General features: G+C 38.7%; 1 protein-coding gene across 4 annotated transcripts in view; it reads left to right on the forward strand.

Annotated features, from left to right (window-relative positions):
- LOC131528304 (dynein axonemal intermediate chain 1-like) overlaps window positions 1-20,511 on the forward strand; it is a 32,969-nt gene extending 12,458 nt beyond the window's left edge. Inside the window, exons 3-19 of one of the 4 annotated variants that reach the window (XM_058757401.1) lie at window positions 69-164; window positions 272-352; window positions 465-713; window positions 935-994; window positions 1,111-1,239; window positions 1,375-1,459; window positions 1,581-1,698; window positions 1,789-1,832; window positions 1,913-2,160; window positions 2,554-2,643; window positions 2,728-2,809; window positions 3,428-3,504; window positions 5,579-5,727; window positions 6,734-6,833; window positions 11,923-12,105; window positions 16,758-16,868; window positions 18,407-20,511. In XM_058757401.1, coding sequence (XP_058613384.1) covers window positions 69-164; window positions 272-352; window positions 465-713; window positions 935-994; window positions 1,111-1,239; window positions 1,375-1,459; window positions 1,581-1,698; window positions 1,789-1,832; window positions 1,913-2,160; window positions 2,554-2,643; window positions 2,728-2,809; window positions 3,428-3,504; window positions 5,579-5,727; window positions 6,734-6,833; window positions 11,923-12,105; window positions 16,758-16,838 — 1,872 coding nt within the window. In that variant the 3' untranslated portion in view covers window positions 16,839-16,868; window positions 18,407-20,511. Of the gene's footprint in view, window positions 1-68; window positions 353-464; window positions 714-934; window positions 995-1,110; window positions 1,240-1,374; window positions 1,460-1,580; window positions 1,699-1,788; window positions 1,833-1,912; window positions 2,161-2,553; window positions 2,644-2,727; window positions 2,810-3,427; window positions 3,505-5,578; window positions 5,728-6,733; window positions 6,834-11,922; window positions 12,106-16,757 lie in introns of all 4 variants that reach the window. The other 3 variants (XM_058757400.1, XM_058757399.1, XM_058757402.1) reach the window with 3 other exon arrangements.
- Window positions 20,512-26,620: the final 6,109 nt, after the last annotated feature.

Raw genomic sequence — 26,620 nt, forward strand, 5'->3', positions numbered from 1 at the left:
ACTGAGATAGGAATGAATGCTTTGTCACATACGACATATCAGGATTTCAAGCCTCTTTTGTCATGCAGGATGAAGAGGAAGGGCTAGACACAGCCGAAGGAGAGGAATGGATGCAGGGGAAGACTCTCGTGAAGCCTCCAGACCAGCTGGACTTAACTGAGGCAGTGTGTAAACCTGGAGAGGACCTGTGGTCTGACTCTGCCTACATTATGTCACATTATAGTGATGTTGGGATGATTATTTACACATTTCTATTTCTTGTCTTCAAAAGGAGCTGAATGAAGAGATTACCAGAGTACTAAAAGCAAGCAATCCAAATGCTCCACAAAACGTTGTCAGATACAGTTTCAAAGTAAAAAAAAAAACACTGCTGCATCTCTACAACTTATTGAAAAGTTGGTCCTTAACCTTGATGATTTAAAGTCATCAGCCTAACAAACCACTAAAAGCTGTTGTCTTTTCAGGAGGGCTGTTATAAACCAATTGTCTTTGTGGATCAGATGGCTATTCACTTTGAACTAGAAGGGAATCTTGTGCACAAGGAATCTGATGAAGGTCGGAGATTGATGGCTAAACAAGCTGAAGTGGATGATGGTGGAGGGGACGAGAGGCCAGACAATGTGTCCATCAAAGCTGGAAAGAGAGAGCAGAAACTCACCAATCAGTTCAACTTCAATGAGAGAGCCTCTCAGACACTAAACAATGCTCCAAGAGTGAGAGGACCTATGAGTTACATTTCTGGTTTTATCTGCCTTCTGTTTATTGCTAAGTAGCTGTTTAAGAGATGGTTTTAGCAAAAGTGATTTGCAGATTTCCTTTTACAAGAACTCAATGGTGATAGCTCATAGCTTGTATAACTATAGATAGACTTTGTGGATTTTCTGCATTTTCATTTTCTGCATAATCCACTGTATTGTTTAATTATGTTTTGCAGGACATAATTTGTCAAACTGAGCCTCCTCCTCGTGCAAACTTCTCAGCTACAGCAAATCAGGTTGGAAAAATCTTTGCCTGTGCTCGTAAATAATTTTTAGCAACATTTTTGCGGTACAACAGCACTATGGTGAATATGGACACGTACAATGTTACAATGCCCTGCTCTTTCTGCAGTGGGAGATTTATGACTTTTACGTAGAGGAACTTCAAAGGCGGGAGAAAAGTAAAGAGAAGCATGAAGGCCAGTTCCTAAATAAGGAGGAAGACAAGAGCAAGAAGAAAATTATTCAAGCTGAGACTCAGGTGGCTAGACAAGAAATATGATCTGACAGATTTTAACAGTGTAATCAAGAGAATTACACTTTATTTAGTTCAAGAATGTGATTGAATTGTTTTAAAAGGTGAGTTGAAGGAACTTTATAACTTTATGCTTTATAGAACGATGACATATCCCAACTAGCTAAGGCGGTCAAGATCATTGAGCGTATGGTGAATCAAAATATATTTGATGATGTTGCACAAGGTAATTTTGAAAAATAATTTATTTTCAATGCTACGCCCTTTATTTTAGACAGATATTACAAAGTGTTCAAAAAAAGAGCATGCAACTGTCTGATGTAAATGCCTTTATATCCAAACCTCAGATTTCATGTACTTTGAGGATGCATCCGATGAATTTAGAGGAGAGAAGGGCACTCTTCTCCCACTATGGACGTTTCAGTATGATAAAGCCAAAAGTCTGTCTGTGACTGCCCTCTGTTGGTGAGTTTCACACTGTTTCAAAACAAATGCAGTCATTTCTTTCAGTCAAAAGAAATATCACTACTCTGAGTGACATTTGTTTATTTCTAGGAATCACAAATACAATGATTTGTTTGCTGTTGGGCTTGGTTCTCGTAAGTTTACTATTTATCTTATACAAGAAATCATTTGTAAGTTAAATGGCTCTGAAATGTGTTTCATCTTTTCCCTTCAGATGAATTTACTCAGCAGGGGGGTGGCATGCTTCTCTTCTACACCCTAAAGAACCCAAGTTACCCAGAATTCATCTTTAACACGGCTTCAGGAGTAATGTGTTTAGACATCCATGAACATTTGTCTTACCTGGTGGCTGTGGGATTGTATGACGGCTGTGTCGCAGTGTACAACCTGAAGAAAAAGACTGATCAGCCCATTTATAACAGCAGAGCCAGCTCCGGCAAACACACAAGTGCTGTGATGCAGGTATAAATGAGGAGGAAGTGACCAAAAAGTCAATCAAAATAGTAACTGTATACTTTCATTACCTAAAATAATATATAACAATGGAGCTGTACATTTAATACAACGTTTGGAATAGAATACTACCATACTACTCTTACTAGTTCTATAATATGCAGTTTTGATTAAATATAATAATATTTCACAAAATTACTGCTTTATTAAATAAATGCAGCCTTGGTAAGCATAAGAGACTTCTTTCAAACACATTTAAATATCTTACCAACGCCAAACTTTTGAATGGTAGTGTCCTTAAAATTAAATACAGAGTGCTTGTAGGATATAGTTTTTTTGACTGCTGGTTGATAAGAAAGTCTTGGCTGTACTGTGTTTTGTGTTTCATTGTCTTCATTACAGGTGAAGTGGCAGAAAGATGATTTGGACAGTAATCACAACTTCATCTCTGTGTCTGCTGATGGACGAGTGGTGTCTTGGACTCTGGTAAAGGTACAGAAGGAAATATCTAAAGTTTGATTCTAAAGCAGGTCATTATAGTATAAGGTTAACTGATGCCAATCATTTGGATTTTAGCATGAACTAGTCTTCACAGACATTATCAAGCTCCCAGTCATTGACGCAATTCCAGATGACTTGAAGGATGTCATTCCTACAGGTATGTATCACCTTACCACACTAGTCAGATTTTAGAACTTTTAAAGATTTAATACATTAATTCTACATTATTATATGAACACAATGTTTATAAAAACATGCAATGATGATGTGAGTGGGGTTTTCTTTCAGTATAAGGACAGGGGCCCTTCAGCTGTGATTATATTCACAATATAGTAGAGAATGTAATGAATGTAAGGACACAGAAATCTACAATAGTTCAATAATAAAACAACTTTTCCAATACTTTATGCACATAATATCGAAGTAAATGTTTTTGACATGCAGATTCGTCCTTAGCTGGTGTTTGTGTTTAGCTTTCTATGACAGTGTTTCATTCATGTGTGATATTTCACCTGTTGAGATTCAATGATAATTCAGTTTCACCATATAAAAAAATACAAATGACTTTTGTTAATCTGGGTTTATATTGCATCTCAAGTTCTTTTCAGTTCCAATTATGTTCAGATCATTTTTTTTTTTTTTTTTAGAAATTACGCTGAAGAGAAAGAACAGTTATAATGTCAAATTGAATAATGGTGTAAAAAAAAAAAAAAAAAAACATTGCATGCATAATATATTATCATACTCACTGAAGACATTTTCTCTATTGGTCTAGTTGGAACATCTTTGGACTTTCACAAACAAAAGGAGTACAGTTTTCTTGTTGGCACTGAGCATGGAAAGATTCACAAGGTCAGTCATATACCACAGCCAAGATGATCATTTACACCAAGGCCAATCATACAATGAATCGACCAAACTTTTTTAAAACATATATTTTGTATTAACAAATGCCCTGTGAACATCCTGCCCTCTGAAGATCTGCAGTCTTAAGACATATCATTATTCTGCTGGGTTTGAATCTGGGAGAAGGAGCTTGTTGTGTTTGTGGTGATTGTCTCCTGCTGAGCAGTCAATGTTTATATACTATCCCTGTCATCAAACAGAGAGGAAGTGTTCTTATTAGCTGCCTGTCTCTGCACTGCTATCATGGCAGCACGGGGCGGCAGCGGCTAATAACATTCCGTCTCTGTCTCTCCTTCTTTATTTATATTTTGCACTCTGCCAGCCAGGGGTAGACTAGCATTCAAACTATTCATTTTGACAGACCAGACAGTTTTGTTTCTCATCTGTATGCCACCCTGTACTCCGTATGACTTGTTTTGCTCTAAATTACAAACATCACATGCAAACACATGTTCTTCTTTAAAATTTCCACTTAAATTTATATATACATATATATATATAGTTAGTTACACTAGTTATTAGTAATACTATAACCTTGTTAAAACAGGTATTTGCCATGTGCATGAATTATAGAAATAATGTATGTGTCATGCTAATGCAACAGCCTTTAAGCTAAACAGATGCTGCAGGATTTATGCTGTATCTTATCGCTGACATTACCAGACTTGCTCTGTCTGAAAGCATATGGCCCTATCACACATTCTCACATTTCCCACCTATAATGAGAGATTAGAGGTCACAGCACCAGGACCCACTTTCAAATTCTTGACCTTCAGATAAAAATGACATTTCTTTACAAAATCATTTTCTATCAAAAATTGTGAACGGCTCAATTAAAGCGACTCACTATCTTCAGAACGTTATCTGATGATTCTGCTGTAATTCTGATACTGAGAGCAGTGTAGAAGCCATGGTGAGAGAGCGATAACTGCTCTGGTTTGGGCATATTGTTAGAAAGTCTCAGGATTTACCAAAATATATACTATATGGCCAATTATATGATGGTCGGTGCTTAGTGGATGGTCAGAAAAAACAGAAAAAATTGCTGAAGAAATGCAAGGTAAATCCAAAACACAAGAAGAGTACGGCTGCCGATCACACCAGCTCTGTCGTGATGGTATAATTCTCATTGAAAGGGATAGAAGACAAAAAAGATGTTAAACATGCTCAGATCTTTTGCTATCACAACGTTAGATTACAGTATATGTGCACCACAATGCAATAAATCTTGTGCATCTTAAATCAGACTTTATAGCCTTGAAAGAACACAGATAAAAGTTTCATCATTGGATATGATGGACTATCATAAGCAAGTTAAGTAAACTGGAAACTCAACAAATTCCAGACGGTGTAAACTTTAATCTTAAGTTTTATTTGCTTTTTCTCTGTAATACTCATACAACTCCAAGTAATGCTGTAATACTCATAGAAACTACATTTTTGATGGAAGAACCCATTTTCTCTATGCTATAATTATTCTGTATTTTATATATTATAGCTATAATTAGGCTTATACTGCACAAAATGCACTAATATTATCAGACTTTGGAGCAAAACATTCTTCTTTGTTTTTGGAGATTTGTCTAGCATCCTCTGCAGATTGGCAAAGATGTTGGGCAGCTGTGTTGGAGGCTCATTTAATGCTAGAATGCAAGAGACATACCGCTGGGCAAAAACTGGCCCCTGTCTCCCTAAAGACTGACAGCTGATGCAGAGCTCTGTGTTCTTTAGATTCATCTCTCAGATTAAACTCAAAGCCCTTCTGTTGTGTGATGCACTGCCCAGGGAACAATGAATTTTATCCATGAAGCACTTCTCCTGAGCTACACAATGCAAACTAAACAAGAAAAATGGTGCTGTTCTCTTTGCAAAGAATGTTTTAAATGTCACTACTACTTCTGCAAGTGTTATTCATAAGCACCAGTGGATAGTTAAGCAGTATAACAGGAGCAAGAGTGCTGTGTACAAAACAGCAGTTTTGTAATGTTAATTTAACCAGTAACGAGTTTGTGTTTTACAGGGCTCCAAATACTATTCTAGCAAGTTCTTGGAAAAATATGATGCCCACTTCATGAATGTCACTCGTGTGAGGTGGAATCCCTTTCATCCTGATGTCTTCATCTCCTGTGGCTGGGACTGGATGGTCAAAATTTGGGATCAAACTATGAAGTATGAGCACCATTCCCTACAGCACTATGTCTACAGCAGCCTTTTCCAGCCTCTAAAAATAGCACCATGTTACTTATCCTTCAGTTGGCATGGCCTGAATTTCATTTCAGAAAAAGGACTATAAGGACTAAAATATTTTAGACATTTAAAAAAATGTATCTAAATTTTAATTTAGATACATCCCAACATAACTATTACAGGTGGAATGTTTCATGCTCCCATAGAATTTTAATAAACTGATCATCCCTTGTATTGTGTATAAACAACTGGCACGTGCATCTGTAGACCTCAAGTTGTGCTCAAGCACCTGCCCTTTTGATCTCTGACTACATTTCCAGTGTCAGTCTTCACCCTCTCATAGCATTAGACATAAAACTATGAATAAATGTTTGTGGGAATTTCCTGCATTGTAATTGCAGAATTTTGTGGGATTAGTAAAATTATACACAATACCTGCCATCTTGTGAATTTCAGGCCTTGGTTTTCCTAATTTAATTCTGCACGCATTGCTCTTCCAATTACAATAAACATAATTAGCTTGTCAGTGCATTTATTTGACAAACCAATTAGGTTGTCAGAAAGACATCGTTGGGCTGATAATAATGAATTAGTCTGTCATCTTGAGTGCACGTTTTGTGTATGTGTTAGTGGATTAAGTGGATTTTTTAGATGCAGTACCCCTAAACCACCAACAGAGAGCTCTTGTGTTTTGCAGTAAATCAGCAATGGATCTCTTTGCCTGTTGTATGTCTGGTTTTGTTGGAGCTTTACCTCCTGAAGTAATCAAAGGATCTGATCAAATAATCAGCCTTTCTGTTATATTTTACACTTTTAAAAATTAGACACCGGTTACTCCGAATGCCCACATTTTAACAAAGGCTCTGGCTTTCACTTTCTCTGCATGCCCACATTAGATGAATTCAGAATGGAAGCACTGTAGTTTCTGTTAGTGCTTCGTTTTGACTGAATAGTGGCTAATACAAGTAACAATACATGTCTCTCACAGGTCTCCCGTTTTCACCTTTGAGCTGAAAACTTCAGTGACAGATGTGGCCTGGGCTCCATACTCCTCTACTGTCTTTGCTGCTGTCACCACTGATGGAAAGGTAAAGAGCCTACTCAACTCTAATACAAACACAACAGTAAAGTCTACAATTTCTCCGTTCTAGTTTTTTTCATGTTACCAGATTAAGACGGCTTCTTAAGTGGCTTCACATTCTATTTTAATAATAATAACAACAAAAAAGTAATCATAATCCACCCATTCATCCATCCATCCATTTTCCAAACTAATTCTCCTAATAATAATATTAATAATAAATAATAATAATTCCTTATCTTAAAACAACAGTTTCCGGATACTTCCACTCAAAGCATTGCATTTTTCAATAATCAAAATAACATGCATTCCTAACCAGTCCTCTCTCTCTCTCTCTCTCTCATATGTAATATTTAACAGCCTGATTCATTCTAATGAGTAGTTTTGTTTGCAAGGTTTATGTAACTGAATGATTCAGAAAAACAAAGACCTTGTGTGAATGGCGTTTTGTGTACAGCGTTTTAGGTCTTCTTTTTTTTAAGCAGTCTTTTTTTAAAGTAGCCTCTCCGACACTGAATGGCAGCAACAGAATGCTCCCCACACACAGGAAACAGAATGGTCAGTTCATATATGGGAATTATTAGAAGGCCCCTTAACTTGCCTTACTAACAACTCCCCAGCAGCAACCTATATCACAAAGAGGTCTCAGTTTCAGTAAGTAAACAGTGAAGAGTTGCTGCATTAAACTTAGTAACTGTCATGACACAGTGCACTTATTGTCTGACAACTGCGCATGTGTGATTTACGCAAGGGATATTCACACACACGCCCCCTTATGAGGAATGTAATAATTGCTAATGAAACACAGTAGCAGCCAGACAGTGGGATGTCTTTCCAACAGTGCTCAACTGCACCTGTAAGCTGCAGCAGACACACAAAAACACACACACACACACACACACACACATACACACACACACACACACACACTTTATCCTGTGTCCCTTCATTAGCAATTAGTCTCAAATCACACAGCTGGTCTCAAGCTCTTGTCTGAGGCAGCCTCAGGCTTCACTTGTCAGTCTCGCAGTCCTGATTGGTTTAAACTGCCGTGCCGTGGCGGCTGTTGCTGTTATTTGCTAACACTGTAACTCCGGTGGGCTAAATTACACCTGCCCTCTACAGGAAACCCATTACAGCTTGATCCAATAAAGACCACACTCTGTTCCCCAACAAAACCAAATAAACCGAATGCTGCTTTACTGCGATGACAAGGGTACAATGTCAGCAACTGCTGAGAATATAGTTTCCTTTTGAAGTAACACGAGTTTCGAAGTGGTGTTTTTTTCTGATCGTTTTAAAATCGAATTTCAGTTTATTTTCTGCATATACAGTATATATATCCATCAGAGACTGTAGCATTTCTAAAGATCCGGAGCTTTCTCATTAGGAGTTTTTTTAAATTTTTAATTGCATCTTTATAAATGTCACGAATCTGGTCTGCACTTCCGTTCTTTCACCACCAGAGGTCACTCGCTGACCACATTGACTTTCACACCACACATCACTATGGACTCCAACTCCCATCACCCATTACTGATCACAGCTGTCACCAATCACTCATTGTACTAATCACAGGCACACCTGATCCCATGCACACACTAAATCACACACTCTATTTAAACCCTGGACTTTCTCTCCCTCGTCGCCGAGTATTGTATGCATTATCGCTGCCCTACAGAGCCCCGTTAGTTTTCCTCGCCTCGCCTCGCCCTGCCCTGCCCTGCCCTGCCCTGCCCTGCCCTGCCCTGCCCTGCCCTTGTTCGGATTGTGTTTTCCCCTGCCTGGACTATCGCTAACGTTTTGGATTACCTCTCCTATCTCGCCCCTTTGGATACTGTTCACCGATCGTCGACCCACGCTTGTCTCTGTTTACTCTTTGTCTCGCCCATGTTATACCTGTTTGCCATTGTTTGACCCTGCCTGTTATGACCATGTCTCTGCTCAATAAAAGTCTGCAGATGGATCCGCACGTCTCACGTCTCGTCAGCCCCGTAACAGTAATACATTTATATGTATCAATGTAATACATAATGTCAATATATAATGTAATGTTTTTGAGATATAAGATTTTTTGTCATAATTATTCAACCCCTATTCAACACTGCTAAGTCAAGTCACTTATTTGTGGGATATGCTACAAAATTGAGTTAAAACACAATTAATCCTTTGGAAACTCTATTACAAAACTGAGAAAATTTGGAAACTCAATTACAAAGCTGAGAAAATAGAGAACATTTTCAAAACATTAAAAGTTCCTAGAGACAAAGCTGGCAGCCTTATTTGTAAGTTTAAAATGTGGTGTACCAGAAAACCTGAAGGCGTTGAAGAAAAAGCACAATATTATCAAGAAGAATAAAATGTTTGATCAGAGCAGCCAAGAAAAACCCTCAATTTACTGGCAAAGACTTGCAAGATTACCTGATAAAAGGAAGAAAAAAAGTATAAGAAGAACACTAGATAAACATGGCTTTCATATTGGGACATCTTGCCGAATGCCACTCTTGACCAAGAAAAACATAAAAGCCAAACTTGTGGAGACCTGTGGAGTTCTAGAAGAATGTTTTATGGAGTGATGTGACCAAGCAGGAACTTTCTGACCCATGGATCAGGAGTATGTCTGGTACAAAACAGGCAAAGCTTATGAGCAGAAGAACTCCATTTCCATGGTCAAACATGGAGGTGGACCAGTTTTGTTATGGGGCTGTTTTGCTGTTGCAGGAAATGGAAATCTTGACGGTATGAAGGACATTGTGGATTCTTTGAAGTATCAGGCTATTTTGGCAAAGATTAGGATGTCTTCAGCTCAGAGACTGAAGCTTGATGATCAATGGACTTTCCTGCAGGACAGCCATTCCCAAAGTATACATCCAAATCTACTTAAGTTTTGTTCAGGGATTGGTCATAGAATGTTCTTGAGTGACATGTTCCATCTTCAGATTTAAATCTCATTGAAAATATTTGGTGGAATTTGAAGAATGCAGTAACAACGTGAAAACCAAAGATTATCAGTGATCTGGAAGCTTTTTCAAATGAGCCAAGATTGCAGTAGGAAGGTGACAGAAGCTTCCAAGCACTTACAGGCAATGTTTATTGGTTTAAAAAAAGATTTTGCACAAAATTTGACTTTTGGGTGTTGGATAATGTTGAACAATGTACATGAATGTTTAGAGCCAATTCAAGATGTTCTCGAGAAGCAATAAGTCTCAGAGGTTAAGGGGGTTGAAAACAATTTGATTGCAATTATATACATGTATGTATCAGTCAGGTCCTGACAGAAACTGTGACTGCTACTGCAGTTAGTAGTGCAATGAAAATAATAGAATCAGAATAATAGATATCTGTCCTCCCACTGAAAATAAGGAGCGTCTCTTATAAATTTTTTTATAAATTAACAAAATAATAATAAACACATACATACATAATCATTTGTAAAAGAACAAAGAGACAATGGAAGAGGAAGTCCTTGCTTTGGGCTTCCTTATTTATCTCAGTAGATGGGACACACTGTGATTTGATGTTTGCCAGTATCACACTAGTATTGGAATGGGTCCAGATCTCTGCTGCCAGTCGGCTGCCTCAGCTTTTTCGAAATGCCATGAAGAAATTCATTGCAGGCAAGCCTACAAAAATAAATATTGCTGACATATCTCGAAACATCAAAACACAGACCGAACTGCATGATTTCTAATCTTTAAAGAGGCTTTCTTCCTTCAAGCTCTTAGCGCCAAAGATGTTGTGTTAGATTTGGTGTTACTCCTGCATTTGCAGATGGCATCATTAGTACTGACGTAGTGCGTGTCCTCTGCATCACTGCGTCAGCTGCCCAGAATATCATCGGTCTGTTAAGATAGATTCACACTCGCTGACTAATTATGAACCATGCTGCTTGACAAATATTTACTAATGAGTATCCAAGCCTGTATCCTGTGTCCCCCATCTCCCGTCTTTGTTTTTCATCTGCCTATGCTTAGGTGGGCAGCATGATACATGAATGACAATGAGGATGATGGGAATTCTAATCACCCATCCCTCACTCACTTTTTTTCTTTTGGATTTTTTTTTTTACTCAATGTAGCAGAAGATGAGATACTGTCATCCACAGATTGCATCTGTCGCACAGGACTTAGAGAGACTCGTTCTTAATGTGTATTTCTGAGAGACGCACACATAGACACATTTCAAACTTTTCACAAACAGCCAATATACTTCATATGTATTAAAACTATTTATGAAAATATATAAATATAAATAAACAGATATTTAAATGATATAAATCTAGCGTCAGCGTTAGTTCTGGCAGGTCACGTTAGTCAAGCTTGCATAAGCTGATCCACATTTACCTATAGGGATGCAACACCTATCACAGCACTCATATATAAGGTCCATCAGTATTATCACCAGCTTCGTGTTTCTCAATAGCTAATTACCCTCCTTCATCCCCAGCTCCTCCTCTGTCAGTCAGGATCCAGCCTTCTGATTCTCCTTTGAATCAGACTAATCTCTAAAATGTTACATTAAATTATTGAACTTTAATGATATCTGCAATGCATTTTATGTTGGTTCTGTTCTGTTTTCCCTGGGGGCTTATTGCTGCTCTCCCTGCTCTTATCCATGTTAGGCTGCACTCCATGGGAGTTCTTGCCCAGAACAGAACCATACCGCCAATCCAAACTGTATGCTAATTGTCAGTCATCTTTAACAATAGTGGTCCTGACAGAAATAACATTTTACAATTTCTATTTATAATTAAAATGTGACATATTAAATCATGTTAAATATGATTTAATCTATTAAAATAATTATACTACCCCTCTATACATACTATCACACTAATAATACGGTCCTCTATAGCAGATGGTCTGCATTCTTACACCTCCACAGTCACACGTATTCTTGTGCTCATACATATGAATATATTAAAATACAAGCGCTCAAAAACTCAAATGCATCTTAGGCTGACTGACACGGACAGCAAGAGAATACATTATAGAGGTGCTAATGTCTGCTTCACACTGAAAACAACAAAACTCATGCAACACAGATTAATGCAAAGACTAAAACTGCCTGCTCCTCCTCCTCCATTTCTCTCTCAGGTCCATGTGTTCGACCTGAACATCAACAAATATGAGGCTCTCTGCCAGCAAAAAGTGGTATCCAAGAAGACCAAGCTCTTGCACATCGAATTCAACCCTGTCCATCCCATCATCATCGTGGGCGATGACCGCGGCCATGTCACCAGCCTCAAGTTCTCTCCCAACCTCCGCAAGAAGCCTAAGGTAGGAGATGCACTCATATTACTGTATGTATAGGCCTCCAATGAACAACGATCAATGCTGTTTCAATTACTACTGTGCTACATACTTCATGTGCTGAACGGCTGTATCTGCATCTTTTTGACGGTTTCAGACATGAATTTACAGCATACACAGAACCCACAGCAGTTCAAAGAAAAATCATTTGTTACCAGAGTTACCGAACATCTCAATTTACTGACATTGGATGAGAATGTTTTGGAAACACATTAACGCAGCACGTTGAACATAAATTCACGTGTTTTAATTTGCTAGGCATTAAAACGGTAATTTAAGACATCAATCAGACAGTGGAACAAATGCTTTCTGAACAAAACGATGCAGAAATAAAAATGATCTAACTAAAGGTTTTTGAAGTTTTGCAGTGATTACAGAGTAATTATAGATAAATCTCCTCATAAATTAAATGTTAAGTGTGTTATTGCTGACAGTCATCCCTCTTTACAATTTTTAGTTGACGAGGTTGAATCAGAGGTTTTGAATATACACTTCCAATTGTCTCTGCACATCAATCTGAGATAAGAGAAAGAATTTGAGCAACCATGTAATTACATATTTCACCTTTAATGTTTAATGTACACTACTCTTGAAAAGTTTGGGGGCTAACGTGCCATTGTTTCCGTTCTGCATCTAGAGAAACCAACCCACTGACTGATTATGTGTTGAGCCCTCAGTTTACGGTCAGATACTATATAACAATGGCAGCACATAATTAAAATCTCTCTGCCTCACAGACTAGCTGCTGTCTGTCAAACCTCGACTTGTGAAATGTTTAATTTGTTGTTTGGAGATCTCAGTCAGTGTCAGCGCTCAGTGTTGATGTGTTTTGTTGGTGACAGTCATTATATTTGATTGGCTGAAACGGCTCATTCTAATGACACACAGTGTCACAGGTTGAGTTGCTGTGTCCACTAATGCTTTTGATTAGCAAGAAGCTGTATTATTGCTGCCATGGCTGTACTTACCTTAAACAGACAGAGAGAACTGCTGAGTGCAATGTCTTTTAATATGACTGATGAGAGTCAGCAATGCAACACATCTCCTCGAGTCATTAATCATCAGCTTTCCACAACCTAATGTCATTATTGCCTCTGAAAGCGCACACTTACCCCCCTGATGCAGTGGCTGATCTTAGATAAATGAATTTAAAACTTTCTGTTTTGCCTCATCTAGAGGATGATTTGCATCTTACATTAGTTTATTTAAAGGTAAAGTGTAAATTTCTGCACAAAACGTAACTACAAAAATAATTATTGTTTGGGTAAACTAGTAAATTCCCCACCATATTGCAGATGATCCTGCCCCCAAATTTGTGAACGATCGATGTAAGTTTTTTTAATAACCTATGTACTGGTAAACATGCCTAATAGTCAATATTTATATAATTGTAATGGTCTATAAATATACAGGAATAAATGAGCAACTAAACAAGACATAAGTGAACTAAATCAGTAACTATCTAGGGAAACAAACAAGAACACACTAGAAACTATTTAAGAACAACTCAGTAAACAGGAACTAAACATAGGAACTATGAACTCAGAAACAATAAAAACCAAATGATCATCAAAATAAGAGAGTCCTAGAACAGACAATATTACATTTGAAAAAAAAAGTACACAAAATTGATGACTTTTTTGCTCAGTGGAAAAACAAACAGTACTGAAGGGGTTATTCAAACACAGAAATGGGCCAATACAGAAATTGTCAGAACTGCCAAATTAACCTATATTACGTTTCCGATAAACATTGTAAGCCTGAGTAAATTGTAGAGACCATTGATGCCAATAAAAAACAGAAGCATTTACATTCTTTGGGAAGTCAACCTTTTAATGGATTATTTATAGTTGTCTCTGGCTATTAAAATAAGGTAGGAGAAATGGTTTTAGAAAAACGTATTTTCATTTTAAATATAAACTTATTTAAATTAACTTGTATATAACATGTTTTTTCAATCAGCAAAATGGGGGGATTTATATCCCCTTTATATAAATCCAATACTTAAAATAGTGTCACAAAATAAAGGAAACAAAAACAACTTTTATAATGCAGACCTTTATGAAGGACTGTGATGACATTGATTATTTGGATAAAGCGCTTGACCTTTGCAGGATTCCAGTTGTGCTAATGTGAGTATAGGTCAATGCTTGCTGAAGCCAGACATGTATACCTGTCTACAAGCTATATGTTAAAGCAATGGCTGTGGGACGCATGGGGTGGCGTCTGAGATGGTGACTAAAAACAGCACGGTTCAAACTCAATAGAAACGGTCAGCTGTTTTCCAGGTTAGGACACTACACCAACACACACACATGTCTCACCTCCCATGAGCCTTCCACCATGTCTCTCTGTGACTGTGACTCATCAATCACAATATCCATATTAGTCCTGTAGCTAGATCTCTATTTACAGACTGTTTTATATTCACTGCATGAAGAGTTGGGTCAGTGTTCATTCCTGAGGCCTCAGTTTGTCATCTTGGCTGCTGATTTATTTTCTAATCTACTTCGTTCCACAACAGTCACAACAGTCAGCAACTTCTCCAAAAACTCTGCTGGTTTGAAGTAACAGGGTCAATGAATAAACTTTAATTGCACAACACTGACCGCAATTACAAGAAACATTAGAAGACCTCTTTGCAAGAGAGCCACTTAATAGCAGTAAAATCTTCCTCTTCACTTACATAAGAACTCTCTGCTGGTTCACAATCTGCTTCAGATGCCGCAGTCATTAGAAAATGAGACTCTGCATAACTTCAATAACTTCAGAACTTCTTTTGTGTGTATTCTAACATAATTTCTATTGTGTGTGTGTGTGTGTGTATATATATATATATATATATATATATACATATATATACATATATATATATATACATATATATATATATACATATACGTATATACATACACACACACATATATATATATATATACATATATAATACATATATACATACATATATATATACATATACATATATATATATATATATATACATATACGTATATACATACACACATATATATATATATATATAATACATATATACATACATATACATATATATATATATATATACATATACATACATATACATATATATATACATATACATATATATTAGTGCTGTCAAACGATTAATCGCATCCAAAATAAATGTTTTTGTTTATATATGAGTGTGTACTGTGTATATTTATGTATATATAAATACAAACACATGCATGTATATATTTAAGAACAATTTTATGTTTAAATATTAAATATATATATAAAATATAAGAATATAATTGTAAATATTTTCAAAATATATACTGTATGTGTGTGTATTTAATATATACATAATCAATAAACACAGCACATACATATATTATGTAAACAAAAACTTTTATTTTGGATGCGATTAATCGTTTGACAGCACTAATACACACACACACTGTATGTACCTACAAGATGAGATGAGAGATGAAAGAAAGCCTACTCTTCCTAAAGATAAAATATTCATATTTGTCCATTATATTTTTAAATGTAAGAATGGGCGTGGCCATATGTTACTAGGATGTGTTTGACTTCCGGTGTCATTTGCTTCCATTTATTTTAGCTGTACAAAAAACTCTCCGTTATGCTGCTTAATAATGCAGACTGGTATTTGTTTTCATATTATTTTAATATATTATTGTATAAACACACTAGTTTGTAGCGCAAATAGTTTCATTGTTTACCACACTTTGTTATTCTTATAGTTATTTACCTGTCACGACTAATGAACCGGTAGTCTTGCACGTTCTCAGAAAAATAGCTTAATTCCATGTTGCAAAATAAGGTGGACATTTTTCAAGTGAATGAGGTCAATAAAGATGTATGAAGGTGAAGTGACAGAAACTAAGACTAGCATGTAGACTCTGGAGCAAAAAAAAAAGAGAGAGAGATTTTACAGAGGGAAAACAATGTCCAGTTGATCAGAAATGTTTAAGTCTGTTTGATTGACATTTTTCACTCTCACAAATGCATTTCCCTAACGGCCCTACCTGGTTAGGATTTGATGGATTCTATGAATAGCTGTAACCTTGAGCTACTTATTAAAGCTCATTGAAGATTCATCACTCCACCGCAGTTCTGTGAATATCTGAACATTAGCATTCTGCTGAGCACATTTAGCAGATGTTCTCAGAGTGATTACCAGACTCATAATTGCTTAAAATTTTGCCTAGTGATTGACAGGAACCAGAGAGTGTTTAATTAGTGGAAGTGAATATTTCTGCAGAGAAGTTCATCTGGTCTGGTTTAGTTCATTAAGACCCTGGCATGGTCAGTAACCATAGTGATCTTTGATTATTCTCCCCGAGATAGAAATGTGTCACTGTAATCGTATCAGACAAATGTCATGCGAGATTAGAGTGTATCTGTGACGGTTTTGTTCCGCCGCTGCACACACAGAGGAAATAACGTTGCGCTAACACCTCTCTCATTACCTCCGCCGGTCGAGATGGAAACGTTTAAATGGGAGCTTCACACTGAGAAGTGTTTGTGATTGTTAGTGGCACCCCGGGTTCAGTCCTCTCACTACCAGCAGCTGACTCATCTCGTCCTCTTCATTTCTCTCTTTGGCTCCACAGGAGAAGAAGGGTCAGGATTTGCCGAAGGGGCCGGAGGTGGAAATAGCAAAGATGGAGCAACTGTTGAGCTCACTGAGATAGCCTGGGAACAATCAGAAGAACTGAGGCACAGTAAGACCAGGACGACTGCAAATACTACAAATTCTCTATAAACCTTAAAATATACAGTGGGTATAAAAAGTCAGCACACCCCTGTTAAAAATCATTTTCCATCTTTAATGTAATATTGAAACCAACGAAATTCATGTAACAGCAAACAGAAACTTTTAAGGAAAGAAGAATGAAAAATAAGACTTGAAATACTGTCTCCTGGATGTACAAGTATTCACACCCCTAATATTTGGTTGAAACGCCTTTTTCCTGTTAGTACAGCAGCCAGTGTTTTTGAATAAGTGTCTATCACCTAAATACATCATGCTTTGTCCATTTTTATTTCTTTCTTGCAAAAGAGCCCAGAGCCCCATGTCATTTCACAGTTCTTGTTTTTTTTTATAGATTGGATTTAGGTATGGGCTCTGACTGGACCTTTACAAAACATGGTTCTTCTTCTGAAGCCAATTGTTTGTTGACTTTGATTTGTTTTTTGAGATTATTATTGTGATGAAACATGAATTTCCACTTTATCTTAAGATTTTAGTGGCGGCCAGCAGGTTTTGTGCCAAAATTTTCTGGTATTTGGCACTATCCATGATTGTCTTTATCTTGACTATTGCCCCAGTCTCAGCTGAAGAGAAGCAGCCCTATAGAATGATACTTAAACAACCATGTTTCATTGCGAGTTAGAGCTGCACGATTCTGGATAGATTGAGAATCACATTTTTGTTTGTTTCAAATAGAGATCACGATTCTTTGTTTGAAAATGTTTAATTAATTTGAATTAATTATTTTTTTTAAATTGTTTGTTTGAATGAATGATTCAATGACTCACTCATTCACTCCACTTGTTTCATTACTGAATGATCAGCATTTTTGAATGAATGATTCAATGACAACATTTTTAGCAGCACATTGTAATCAACAAACGTTATTTGAAGCTAAAATTACTTTCAAAAGTTCCATTTTGATCACTATCATAGACATCAGTGTTAATATCCTAACTATAAACTTTTATCTCAGTACTTCTGTGATAATATGAATGATTGTAAGACAGAAATAATACTGTGTGGTTGTTTGTTAAACTGTTTTATACCTAAACATGATATTTGTTCTCTCTGTCAGTGGCGGCGTGAACACAGATTTGAATATCCGATATGACTTTGTCAAAGGTTAAATAGACAGAAACTAATCGTTGTCATTTAGAAATAAGATCGCGTGAGTGTTTGAATCGAGATTGCGATCTTTTAACGATTAATGGTGCAGCTCTATTGTGAGTATGGTGTTGTTTGGATGATGAGCAGTATTGTTTTTGTGCCAACCGTACTTTGTAAAATCGTGGCCAAAAAGTTCAATTTGGTTTTGTTGGATCATTAAACATTTTGCCTCATGGTTGTGGCTCAGATGCTTGACATATGAAGAATACAGAATATTGTTGTCACATGCAACATGTGATCAGTACTTGCCAGATATTCTTGCAGCTCCTTTAATGCTACTTTAGGTCTATTGGCAGCCTCCTTGTTAACATTTCATCTTGTTTTTTCTATTTTTGACAGGTGACCTGTTTTTTGCAGTGTCATTGTGGTGCCCTATTGTCGCCACTTGTTGATGTTTGCCTTCACGGTATTCCAAGGCACATCTAATTCTTGGAATTACTTTTGTACCCCTCTTCACAAAGAGATCCTGCACATTCTTTGTAAGCAGGCTGTGATTTCGGCAATAAGATGCAACCAAGAGGATACAAAGAACATGAACATCCTACAGAAACAGCAGTTTTTTATTCAGGGTTAATTGGCATCACTAGCATAATAATTACTGGAGGATTATAATAACTTTTCAGTAAAAGTTTGAATGTGATTTGGTTATTTTCAAACACAGTACATGCACTATTATAAAAGGTTGTGTACTTTTGTGTAGGGTTGTGTATGTTCTTTTTTCTTTAAAAGTTTCTATTTGCTTTTTGTTACATGTATTTTGTTCAGTTCAATATTACAATAAAGGTGGGAAAAGATTTACCATTATTTTACTTGGATAATTTTTTATTTACATCTTAAAAAGCTGCATTTCTTGTCCAGTATTTAAACTGTTGTCTAGAAATGTGAAAAGTCAAAAATAGTCTTAAGATGTTAAAAAAGACCAAGATTTTTATGGATATTTCAACGTATTTATTAAACGTTCATAATCTTTATCTACCATTTCATTTTCTCTAATATTCTCAAGAAAAGATGCTAGCATGTTATTAGGGTACCGGTCCCTCTGGCCCATTGCACAAGCAAACAACCACAATAAAACATGCATTTCTTTTTAATTCTTAATAATTATGTCTTAATAATTTCTTTCCTAATAATCACCATCCACTTGATTGGCTCTATGACTCTCTCTCCTCTCCACCTTTAGCTGGTGTGTGGTGAGCGCACTGGCGTCGTTGTCCTGTGGATGCTGCACACTGGTGGTGGTTGAGGAGAGACCCCCCCACATGATTGTAAAGCGCTTTGGGTGTACAGCAATACACAATAAAGCGCTATATAAATGCACCATTCATTCATTCATTCTTTTTAAAATTTCTCTTTCAGACAGCACAATTCAGCTCTTATTCAAATTTAATTCTGGCACTTGAGCTTTTATTTGTTTGTGGGCTAATTAGCATAACACTGATTGCTAGCTGGTGAGCTGCAGGTCTGGGGTTTCACTGACATTGTCAGGCACTACTGAATGACTCTAAAGAGGCGACTGAGAGTCTCTTTACCTTTACATAAAACACTCAGGCAGAGGTGTACAGTATAAGGGGACGTTCACATATCGTGTCTTTTGTGCGCTCAAGTTCGTTATTTCAAATGTAGACACGCGGCAGGCTATGGAAGTCCAAAAGGGCCAAAAACACGTGAATTTTAACACGTATTTCACACGTATTTAACACGTGAAAAATCAGCACATCAAATACGCATATTCAACATGTTAAATACACATGAAATACCTGTTAAATACGCGTGAAATACGCGTTAAAAATCAGTTTGAACGGGTCAGTGTCATTGGCTGCTGAAGACTTGGGTCAAACCATTTATGTGAGCTTAGGGGGGTGTACCATTCATAATGGAAGCGACGCGTTCATTTTTTTCCAGGTGCAGCCGTGCCGCATCGAGATGAAAACATTTAAACTCTTCAGAATGCCGAAAGCGCACCGTGGGTCATGTGACAAGAACCAACCAATCAGCTTCATCCTTTCCCGTAACAACATTGAAAGCTCAGCCAAGATGATTTATCCTTTTATCCTTTGCTGAAACTTCCCCGTCTTCATGGAGAGCGCAGGTCATGGTTGCTTAGCAATGGCAGACGCCTCCAGAGCGCAAGCACCCGAACGCTTTGGGGAAAAGGAGAAAGCGGCACGCCTAAACGTTTCTCCCCCACGCGTTTTTAGGCGCGACATGTGAACGGCCCCTAAGAGAGCTCAGGTACAGTCCCAGCAGCCCACACTCAGCCAACTCACTCCTCGTCCTTGTTTGTTTTTAGATGATGCCTCACTTACGCAGGCCTCTTATGAATAGCAAAAAACATATATGAAATCATGTTTTAATTCATGACAAACCATGTCATCCAATCCGCAATTGATCGCTGCAGGCAGTACAAAATATAAACAGCATTCCATCTCCAATTTTTTTCCCTCACGCCGTCAGCAAGTACCTCTGCTCGTTCCTTTGATGTGAGTTCTCTAGAGTCAGCACCGGGACGCTCTCCTGGCTGGAGGGAACCTTGCATGCTTTGCAGAGGATCAATATCAGAACCAGTATGAGCAGAGCTACCAGGATGTTACATGCTATGGCCACCACTGCGGCGGTGGACAGTCCCGTAGTGGAGATGGAGTCTTCACGGTCACATAGCTGCATCGCTGACACAGAGACGGCCTCCCTCCCTCAGACCAGCTGTCAGCCCCAGAAGACACCGCTCTGATCTGTGACCTGTGAAGCTCAGCGCTTCAAAGCCCTGCTTGTTGACGTCACTGTCACTCTGCTGTCATTATTTGTCACCCAGGAGTCCTTATGATCGTCTGATCCGGTGTGAACAAGCGTGTCCTACTTTTCACATCTCTTATGTTCACAGATCAAGGACACTGTGTTCTGGTGTTGGAGGAAGACTTTGAAACTGGTCTGATGATGGATCAAGAGCAAAGCCTGAGGATTTTTAAGAGCTCTTACTTTAAACGACTGTACAACATTGCTGTCGTTCACTGGTGGACTACTACTTCTTTCGTTGGCTCAACGTTGTTCTCAGAGGTAGACAGAAATGGACAGCGGGGTGGCTGTCTTTTGGATGAGGTCTTGAATGCTGTCACCACCATTCATCTAGGCTTTCTTTCCTATGTGAAAGAGAGAACAAGGATATTTAAACAGGTATCACAATACTGTATTTCATAAAATCTTCAGGATGAAATTGCATTGTGTGCCACACAATGATGTCGTCAGCTTTTTGATTTTGTTCCAGTTTTCTATTATAGGTGCAAGATGCTCATTGGCATTATTCACAGAGGAGTCAGTGGTGTGAGAAAGAAACTGCCTTAAAATCTCATTCTTTTCCTGGTGTGCTCAATGAAGCCTTCACAAGCCTCTGCCTGGTTACTGTCTGTCTCTGAAACTCCCGTCTGAATGCACAATGGATCTGGCATCGCTTTTAGAGACACGCACATACATAAAGAAGACTAAATGCTTATGATCCAGTAGAGAGAGAGAGAAAAAAACATTTTCAAGTCAGTCCTGGTAAAATAAGATAAGAGAGGATGTGTTGAGCCAGTAAATGATTTCTCTTCTGTGTAGCTCATAGATTGTAGTGGGAAGTCCTAGCAGGCCCACTCCTCCACAGTTCAGCTGTGTAGAGAGGGGCACAGAACTGTGCACTGTGCAATGAGTGTCTCTGAAGAGGGGCTCCTCCTCCACGAGCATGCTTACACACATAGAGTTACATGAATAATTCATTCCCTTCACTTTAAACTAAGCATTACATGACAATTCTGTCATTGTTTACTCAGCCTAATGTCATTTTTAACACTTTTATTTTAATAAAATGGAGGAGCAGATGTTTTGCTAGAGGCCCAAGTGTTATTTATTGCATGGCCCCCATACATTACATAACTTCTCGAAGTGTATCATGTCTCATGTAATAGCTCAAAACTTTTAGGGTAGAGTGTGGTAGTCCATAGATAATTTTTGTTGTATCTATGGACTACAGATTTCACAGTAAGTGATTTAATTTTCAGCAGTAAGAAAAAAAATGTTTGAAAGCTTGTTTTGTAGAACATCAGTTATATATGATATGAGAGTAAGGTCTGTAGATAGTACGTGTTATTAAAGAAAAATATAATTATATTTTCAGAATGACAGAATTATTATTATTTTTTTTCAAATCTAGTCTGTGGGGTAAAACACCCCCCAGGGGGCAAGGCTTAATTACTGTAGTTACTCTGTTCTGAACATCAAATATATTCTACCTAGTGTCACGGTGCACACAGCAGGGAGGAACGAGGAGACGAGGATAACTCAAAATAATAGTCTTTAATGAAAATCCAACACAGACAGGGCAAGACAAGGCAAGACTGGGACACACAGGAACACCGGGGAGTAACGAGTAGACCAGACCAACTGAACAGGCAGGAACTTATATACGCAGGTTAATCTCAGACATAAATCAAACACGGCTGGACAAGACTTAACTAATAATCACACTGAACAAGGACAGGAACATGACCAAATAAGGACACAAGAGGCGGGAACACAAGACACAAACAACAGAGGGCTGACATAACTCCCCCCTCCCGGAAGGCGCACTCTGGAGGCCCCTCAGGACAGACATGGACAGGAAGACAGGACGGGGACCTCCAGAGCGGAACAGTCGGGCCAAGGCGGAGCTGGGAGCTCTGGAGGCCATGGCAAGTGGTTTTCGTGGCCGTGGCCTCCTCCCTCGGCCTGGCCACTACAGCCAGAGCCTTACTACCCCCAAAAATAATTCCATGGGGCAGATAGGGGGTATCAGGAGCTCTCCGGGGCCAAACAGACAGGACACGACAGCCCACAGGAACAGGAAGCCCTCCTGGGCTAGCTTGGAAGCTGATGCTTCTTCTGGGCATGGCAAGTTGTCAGGGGCCCTCCAACCGCCTCCACTTCCACGACAGGAGGGGCAGGCGGCTGGGAATGCTCTCGATGAGTCCCTGTGGACAAGACAAGACTTGACCGGGTTAAAACTGCTCCTGTGGGCACGACAAGACTTAAAAACGGCATTCCTGGCCGTGATGTGTGGACTGGATCCACGGGACTGGAAACGGCACTCCTGGCTGAAAACTGGATCCAGGGAACGGGGAATGGGGAACGGCACTCCTGGCCGTGATTGGGGAACTGGATCCATGGCACCCGGGAACGGCACTCCTGGCCGAAACTGGATCCACGGAAAACTAGGAATGGCACTCCTGGCCGAGACTGGGGAACTGGATCCAGGGAACGGGGAACGGCACTCCTGGCCAAAACTGGGGAACTGGATCAACGGGACCTGGGAAGGAGTCAGCGGCAGCCGGCGGGCTTGCCACATGCACTCCAGGCGGGCTAGGGTGAGCCGCAGATGGTGGCGTTGCTTTACCCACGAACGGCGGGCTGAAGAGAGCCGCGGATGGCGGCAGACTTGGGAAGCCACGGCCAACGGACTCGCGGCACTCGAGGCGGTCCCACTGAACTCCCACGTCGACTTGCTGTGGGCTACGGCGGGATGACAAGTGGCGACTTCCTTGCCGCGGGACAGACAGACAGGGACCAAAATAAAAACTTTAAACAACGAACAAAATAAAACAAGGTGAAGGGGCGCCGCTTACTGTTTAGGTCTGGTCTTCTGTCACGGTGCACACAGCAGCGAGGAACGAGGAGACGAGGATAACTCAACACGGCTGGACAAGACTTAACTAATAATCACACTGAACAAGGACAGGAACATGACCAAATAAGGACACAAGAGGTGGGAACACAAGACACACACGACAGAGGACTGACACCTAGGTGGTTGAATATAAATATTTGGACTTTATTTTAAAAAAATTATCTCAAGTTAGCATTAGGTAGCTAGTTAGCATCAGCTAGCAATATTTTTCAAATAAACTTATAATTTTGTAATTCATGATTATTGATCATATTCTTTTTCATTTTAAGCTAAAACTGCCTGTACTCTGATTTTGCTGTAAATGTATAGAGCAAATTTCAGATTTCAGGCTTTTTCAGACTGGGGCATTTTACCCCACATGTGGGGCAAAACGCCCCCTACTAATACAATTTTTGTAAAAAACTAATAACATGAAAACTCTGGACATTTTTCATACATTAGTTTATAATTTATGTCATCTGATATACATCTAAATGAATTGATTTTAAAACTGAATTGAGAAGGTTGTGTCAATAATTTAATAAATAGAATTCATGCACAAATATCCAATATTGATCAATATTAATAAATCCTTTCATCCTTTTTTTGTTTGGGGGGGGGGGGGTTCATTATAAGCTTTCATTGAATCGGGAAAAAGATTCTTTAGAATATCTCTTTGACAAAGTCAGATTTGGAATGACACAAGGGAGAGTAAATACTGAAATAAACTATCCCTTTAAATGCACCAAATCAAACACATAAGTTAAAACTCACAAAGCTCATGCTTCCCTTTTTGTGCCCCAGCGAATATCTCAAATGAAAGTGTGTCTAAAAGGGGACACTGAGAAGATCAGAGCACTCTTCCACAAGGCCCATTTCCAACTAAACCAAGTCAACCTTCCGTCCAGTCACACAAGGAAGGAGAATAACAGCAAGGGGCCGACAGCAGGGGCGAAGACTCACCAATATCTGCTGTTTCTGACACAACAAAATCTCCTAAGCTTCCAACAACATGTGTAGCTTTTATTTACCCCCATCCACAACAACAGAGCTTTACTTTCCCTCTAATCATCAGTTTAATTTTGAGACGTCCATGAATTACCTGCCTGTCCGCCAAGCTGTAAAGGGAGGGCTGTGTGTGTTTACAAAGCTACAAGGAGACTTCACTGCCTCTCTGTAGGGAAATAATGGTGGGATGCCGGAGGTCTCATTTCCAGACAAGGAGAAAGGGGGGGCTATGCTAAAAGCTGTCAGGGGCAAGTGTAACATACAGTGTGTAATTACACAGGCCCCATAAAGAGTCTGTTACAAAAGTGCTTGTCAACCATACACAATGATTTTTACCCATAAACCCACCCTTGACATGCCTCACATACACTGCCAGCCAGCATATTAAAACCAAGATGCTTCGAGAGAATAGCAGTACTATTCTGGGTGTCATTTGAGCGGAAGTGTGTACGTGTGTGTGCTGCCAGTATGTTATCCTGAACTCATTTCGTTGCAAGCGGTGGGTGGCTTCCACAATAACTGTGCAAACCTCCTGAGGGTCTGAGGTGACTCTCATTTATTAATATACCTAAAACTGCCGTGAACCACTAAATATGAAAGGGCACTTTATTCCAAACCTTCTTTATCATAGGAGTTTGTTTGCTGAAATAAAGCAAATTAAGTGGGTTATGACTTTACAATGCAAAACGTACTTATGCAAAAAGGCCAGCAATGTGTGGGGTGCTGGGAAATTAAATGGATAAAACACGCTGTCCTTACACATGTATTTTTTCATTAGTCCTATGATTCACACAGCTGACGTTAGGTCATATAAATTCTCCCTCAAGACACATCCAGGGCTCCAGACAAAAACAATGCTGTGCCATATAAATATCACTTTGTTTTCAAGGTAGATAGATAGATAGATAGATAGATAGATAGATAGATAGATAGATAGATTTCATGAATTAGACATCACGGCTCACGCTGTGTACATTGCTGATTGTAGATATCATCACGCATGAGATGATATCTGACAAAACTGCTCATGGATGCATGCAAAGTTTTCCAGTCTTTCGCTAATAGCGACTAGATTGAATTATTGTCACATTTATGACAATAAGGTGCATTCTAGTGTAGGTGCAGTCTAGAGCCCTGAATGGCATCCCATCTCAATTCAGCGTCAAGCTGCAGAACAGGAAATAGATGTCACCTTCATTGTGGGGGAGCACAAATGAAGCACAAATGAAATGAAGCACACAGATTGCTACCCAGAACGGCAGCTCTCCAAAGCCAGATGGAAACCGCCATGAGCACAGTGGTGTGCATGAGATATCAAATAGAGCTTCATAATAATGCCTTGCATTGAATGCAACGTCTTCCTATGTAGCTATTCATTTGGACCCTGTTTTTACTGTGACATACAGCACAGCCATGGTGTATAATATAAAATGTCAGTATTTTTGCACCTCATGAGGCGTGTTCCCCCTTGATTGTTATTATAGCTTGTAGTAAAGCCTTAGGCGAGGTGGGGGTTTTCTATTGTAAATCTGAGAGCTATTCTAATAATTTCCCCTGCACTGTTTAAATTAGAGGTCACAGTGAAGAGAACTTATTTCAGTCATCCTGACATTTTAACACCGCATGCTTCTAATAAGTGTTTCGTTTAAATGAGCTTGTGTTTGGCTCGTCATTAACAAAAATTCTCGATTTAACCGCTTGGGGTGAAAAAGAGCTCCAGATATTATCAATTTTGCTAAATTATGGGTAATGAATTCAGCATTAGAGAGCAACATGACTTACTGAACTCCTTTGCATCAGTGAAAATGAATGGAGTACTGCTTAATGCAGTTAGCGACAGACTTCTCATCCGCACATTCAATAATTAGTCAGGGAGA

The sequence above is a fragment of the Onychostoma macrolepis genome, chromosome 21 (genome assembly GCF_012432095.1).
Source record: "Onychostoma macrolepis isolate SWU-2019 chromosome 21, ASM1243209v1, whole genome shotgun sequence".
NCBI classification, from domain to species: domain Eukaryota; kingdom Metazoa; phylum Chordata; class Actinopteri; order Cypriniformes; family Cyprinidae; genus Onychostoma; species Onychostoma macrolepis.